Below are 6,074 nucleotides of genomic sequence, written 5' to 3' on the forward strand. Positions count from 1 at the left end.
ACCGCTCAGTTCACACGGGTGTGATTTTTAAATCAATTGTCATTACAAACACATCCATGCCTTGGTTGTCCCACATGAGCCGCCACACTCTGCTAAACAGAGGTTGTACTGTTATGCGCTTTGCCAAGTCCCGGAAAAGACACGCTGTGATTGGCCAGTACAGTCACTTTGATTGGCAGTTGTGCCAAATGTTCACCCCAAAACATGATTTATGAGACTGTGGCAGCTCGTGTGGGACAACCAAGGCATGGATGTGTTTGTAATCACAACTTGTAACACATTAATGAAAAAGATAATCACTTTTGACCGCAACTAATTGTGATAAAAGCGATAGGCTTATGGGCTCCATGCTGTGAGGGCTGCTGGGTTCTGCAGGGGAAACTGGACAACAGGGGCATTTCTACCTAACAGACCCCATGGACAGTCATTTGGGATCAATATAAATGAGCCTAGATGTTATTTAGTCTGAAGTTGTCCTTTAAATTTAGACGTGCGAGAGTCCACTTTGGACCCGGCTCAAGGTCGACCGCCTCTGTGCTTTTCGGTGAGCCGGGGTGGGCTCCCTAAAATTAACACCGGCGAAGCGCTCCACTCCCAGCCGCATAGCTTTCATCTCTGGCCAATGACAACTGCCTGCCTGCCGGGGACTGCTCCTCTCAGCTGTTCACATTGTGGTGTCAGCTAGCCCGCCGTGACTTCTGCCCTCTTCTTCTCACACTTGTTCACCCCTCTCTCCCTGCGTCGCTTTGTTTTCCAAGATTCCATCCGTTTTGCTTCTTTCTTTCTTTCTTTATTGCATTATCCATTCACAGTCGCACAGTTAATTCCTCAGTGTTGACTGAAAAGTTTGGGTTCCGCGTGTCTCCCTTGTGTCATCAGTTTCTCTTCTATTTTCTATTCCCCTTACTCTCTCTCCATTTTCATCCATGTCTCGGGCTCTGCTGCCTTTGAATTGCCATCTCTTATCCTCCTCATTTTCCTATGGCTCTCTATTACTCCTTCCATCCCATCATCTCGGCCTTTGAACAGCCAGCGCGGCAACAAAGTCATGCCAGCAGGGAAGTGAGGGAACTAGTGAGGGATTCGCTTTCATAACAAGCCGTTGTATGTCTTTGAAAGACATTCATTTTTACAGAGGTGAAAGAGCAAGAATCATGTTTATGTCATTATGGAATATATTTTGTTACCGTGGTGGCACCGAATGTGTGCCGACGCTAAAGTCATCGCCAGCTGCCACAACGAGGAGCCGTCTTTGCATTGAGACAGCGGCGCAGGTCAGCGGCCGTCCGTCAAACCGACCACCCACCTTGGTGGGTGTCCAGGAAGAGTGTGGTAATCTGTCAACACATGCTGTACTCTAAATGATGGCCGGTAACCTTAAGATTGGCTGCAAATAGGGATGAAATAGGGGGTTTTTAGGGATCTTATTGGTTTTTGACCGGACAAAGCCAGATGTTGGAGCTATAGTTCCTGTTCCAGGAGCACCACTCAAAAATGGTACCCATTGTCTCCCTGTTTGGTACTCAGCATAAAGGCTTGGATTGGGGTAAGTCCCTGCTGCGACATACTGCGTCATGTCCAGGGGGGACATGTACTTGTATATCAAGATGCCTCACGCTTTACAGAAACAGGAGATTGGCTCCTGACCTATGGGCCACATATCACAGGAACCGTTCGGTTCCCAAGGCTACTTATATCAACCTATAGGTCAGGTCAGATCCGTGCAATAGATGCATTTCAAAGCTATGTAACAAGCTATAAAACGTAAAGGGGGATGATACATGATCGCAGATCACACATTAAATAAAGATGGCAAAGGGAGTGAAATGCTGATCTGTCAACGGAGGAGAAGGGAAGCCTGGGTCAAACAAACAAACGCGGAAATCAACAGCTCTCCATCTCAGATATAATTTGGGTGGAAAAAACATGAGCGCTTAAGAAATATCAAAGCAATGACCTAACTTGCTTGTCACATGTTGACAATCACTATCATGTGTTCTGGGAGATTCCCTTCCATTACTCTGAAGGGGATAATGCGTACTATTGTCTTAAAACTGGTAATTCCAGTCAATGCTGTGGTGTTATTTTACATGGGAAGGTTGCCTTTTAAACATCAGGGTCCTGAAAACAAAAGCTAATTTATAATAAATCTACTAACCAATATATTAATAATTAACCTATATTAAATCGTATACTCTGGGATCTCCAAAACTCTTTACCAAAAATAGCAGATCTACAAACTTGTAATATATCTGCTATTGTAGCCGGCACTACAAGTGTTCATATGTGGTTAAAACAAATAAATACGTTGTGGAGGTACTTCTGTGCCCTACTGGCAGTGTGCACAATAAATTTACTGCTACTCGGTGCAGCAGTTTATTAGCTCGTCGTGACACACAGAAAAGACACACAGACGTTTTTAGACGGCTAGACTCCTGCAGACAGTGCAGAGCCGTGCCATACTATGAAGAGAAATTTGAGAATCGACGACACCTACGGTGGAGGACTGGATTAGTGTGCTGCATGATGTAATGGAGAAACTGACATTTGCTCTGAGACTAAAACAGGACAAATATGACAGAAGTTGGGAGGGCTGGATTGCGTGTGTGATGTAATTTAGGTCAGTTTTTAGGTGACGCAGAACAGGGCTGGACGATATATCGATATTACATCGATGTATTTTCCTGGTCACGTTTACTGTAAGCCATATTTTATTATTTGTTAATTAGTGGAAATAGCAGATCTACACGCATCTCTACGAACATCTTTGACAAATAATAAATAACAATATTGAGGTTTTTTTGTGAAAAACACTGACTTTTGAATGTGTACACATCACTACAAACGGTTACTATAGTTAACAATGTTGTACAGTGGAGTTGTGAGACTGTTTCAACATGAAAGTAAAGATGATGGTATTGTGTAAGATGCATATCTGCTTGGCTACAAAGACATACAGACACTCATATATACACTCTATTTAAATCTTTCCTTTTTTCCTTGTAGCTAGAAAGCTGATCTTTGTATCCACACCAAAGTAAATACATTTTACATAAATACGCTGGGATTTTTTTATATATACACTTTTGGTTTAGAGACAAACCAAAAAAATGAATACATGCCAACCATGGCACCCTAAAATAAGAAAGTGAAAACCTCTGTTTGAAACCAGTTGTGCAAATGTGATTATATATTCCTACCTAGAACTGTCATCCTATTCCCTGCACCACAGATGGAATGTGGGTCTATTCTCTCTATACTCTCTCAATGTTCAGTGTGGAGATTTGAAGTATGATACTGCCTGTTGGTACAGGTAAAAGCGGAAACTGACAGAGGAAAGGGGGGTTTTATCAGCCCCTTAAAACAGTATACGCAGGTATGCAAGCCTGGTAGGGGCCATATGGAGGGGGTCCCGACCTTTCTCCCCTCAAGTTGCTCCGGCGACAAACGCTTGTAAAAGCATGATGTAGCCGCACTGCCGCAGCAATGTTTAGGTATGAATCAGAGACGTCCAGCATTGCTATAGGTCAAACGCTGACATAAACAAAATACTCATGCTCCACATACTAAGCCCAACACATTCGTTGCATAACTATATCCTCTGGACTCAATGCATGCTGACCTATCAGTGACTAGCTCTCTGTCAACAGGGTGACACACGGTAAAGTCCTCAGTGTTGTTTTAACTCTGGGAGTGTGCAAAGTGGAACCACGTGGACCTGTAGGGTTTCGTTTGGGTCCATTTTGGTACACTTCTTAACCTCGCACTATGGATTTTATTGCGTACACAGACAGAGTGGTGCGGTCATAGGCCATATGATATTACAGCCAATGTGGGGCAACCATGTCTGCACGAATGCAGTGGCACTCAAAGTGAGGTCCCGGTACATTCAGGGTTCCTTGAAGGTGTTCCAAATGGACCCTTGCAGGTCTGCAACACTGAGTGTACAAATCGAACCAAATGGCCATTTTGTACACCCTCAGAGTTATGGGGGGTTGAGGTTCTTTGAAGTAAAGTTTGAGAACCTCTGCACTAATGTGAATTAGCTAGGTGCCTTATAAATAAGCCAGAACTGCAATGTGACTGCACATAATATGTAGGCTGGCACCAATGTGATATAGACCGCACTGCATGTGAATATAGCCTACAAGACAAGACTAAAAGTTGAGCCAGTTCAACTAGATCAGTTTCATCTAGTGTAATCTCAGTATAATTCAGTCCACTTAAATCCATTAAATTATTAATGGAAGCAATTTGGTTCCATTTGTACTGTACACTCTCAGAGTTAAATTAACATTGTTTTACAACATTGGGGTCCCAGAGATAGAAATGCCATTAAATGGGGTCTGTAGCCTAATGCATGTTAAACTGGGGGGTCCCTGAAATTAAAATGGTTGAAAATCACAAGAGCCATTAAGTCTTTTATGAGGGTCACATATCTTTTCAAATGGGGGGTCCGTGGGCTAATAAGTGTCAATTTGGCCTTTGGGGGTCCTTGACATGAAAAGGTTTGTGAACCACAACCACTCACTCACTGTGACTGTACCATAGACTGCCAGACTCTATTCCCCATAACTTGGAGATAGAAGAGTTTCTCCACGCTGCCGCATGAGGTGTGATCCCAGCTCAGCTGTCAAATCTCCCCAGTTTCACACAGACCGCATTGCACAAAACAAGCGAAAACTATTTAGAATGTTCTACATTAGAAACTTTACGAACTACTGAAGAAATGCCCGTTAATTTCACACTTGTTCGCGCTTCTGGTAACTTTGAAGTTTAATAGCCATAGGCTACTTGTCCTGAGTCTGACAATGCCTTCCAACTCCAACCAAACTCGTCACAAAACTAGCAGAAGTAGAAAGTATTGTAGGCTCACCTCTATCGACTATCGCAATGTTTGTTTACATTCGTTTTTACACTTCTTTAAATCAGGATTCATTACCTTCAGTGGTGTAAAGTAACTTTAAAGTACATTTACTCAAGTACAGTACTTAAGTAATATTTTGACGTATTTGTACTTTACTTGAATATTTCCAATTTCCAATACTTTTACGTTTAGCTACTCTCCACTACATCTCGGGTTCAAATATTGTACTTTTACTCCACTACATTTATTTGAGCACTTTAGTTACTTTGCAGATTTTTACTTTAACAACTTCTTCAACCCCAAAGTATATAATTTGGCCATTTGAAAATAGCAGATCTACTGTCGATCTGCTTTTCAAAACATTTTGAAAACTTGAAATGGATTCTGCATACTGAGTAGAATATTTTGACACCATGGACTTTTACTCGAGTACATTTTAAATCCCGAGTTTTTATTTGTAACCGAGTAGGCTACTTCTGATAAACATTTGAGTACTTTTTCCACATGCACTGACATTCGCTTTCTTCCAACTTATGTGTAACAAACTGTGTGTGGATTACCTTTGATACTGATCCCCAGCCCTCCAACATCCTGCTTGGTGACTCGCACGGTGCGCTTCACGTTGGTGATGGTCTCGGGGACCGGGGAGGTGCTGAGGTTTGGGGGGTCTCCGTTCAGGGCACCGACCCCGGGACCGGGAGCGGGGCTGGCTAGTTTCGCCGGCTCTTGATCGCCTTCCCCGGGGCTCAGCGTCAGCGTGTCCTCGGTGAGAGTGGCCAACACGCGGATCCAGCGGTCCACGGTGACTCGGAGCTCCAGCAGTCCCGTTTTCTGCGCCCTCATCGCGGCAGCCATGTTCAACGCATTCCTGGAATAACTCCACTAGACACACGGGCTGGTTGGGCTGGCAGAGTCCTGTAAAGAGATAGGGGTGGGGGGAGAGATGTGCACACTGTGCAGGGGCGCTCTCTCTCTCTCTCTCTCTCTCTCTCTCTCACACACACACACACACACACACACACACACACACACACACACACACACACACACACACACACACACACACACACACACACACACACACACACACACAGGCAGCCCCCCTCTCCCCCTCTCTCTCAGTGGTGGAAAAAGTACTCAGTAACTTTTTACTTTAATAAGTAAAAGTTTCAATACTGCAAAAGTAAAAATATACTTTTACATTCTG

General features: G+C 43.7%; 1 protein-coding gene across 1 annotated transcript in view; it reads right to left on the reverse strand.

Annotated features, from left to right (window-relative positions):
* The window catches only part of snta1 (syntrophin, alpha 1), a 76,804-nt gene extending 71,047 nt beyond the window's left edge, over positions 1–5,757 (reverse strand). Inside the window, exon 1 of the mRNA XM_080727269.1 lies at positions 5,428–5,757. Within this exon, the coding sequence (XP_080583395.1) occupies positions 5,428–5,722 (295 nt within the window). The 5' untranslated portion in view covers positions 5,723–5,757. The remainder of the gene's footprint in view (positions 1–5,427) is intronic.
* Positions 5,758–6,074: the final 317 nt, after the last annotated feature.

This window comes from Nannobrachium achirus (genome assembly GCF_963921795.1).
Source record: "Nannobrachium achirus genome assembly, chromosome: 6".
Taxonomy (NCBI): Eukaryota; Metazoa; Chordata; class Actinopteri; order Myctophiformes; family Myctophidae; genus Nannobrachium; species Nannobrachium achirus.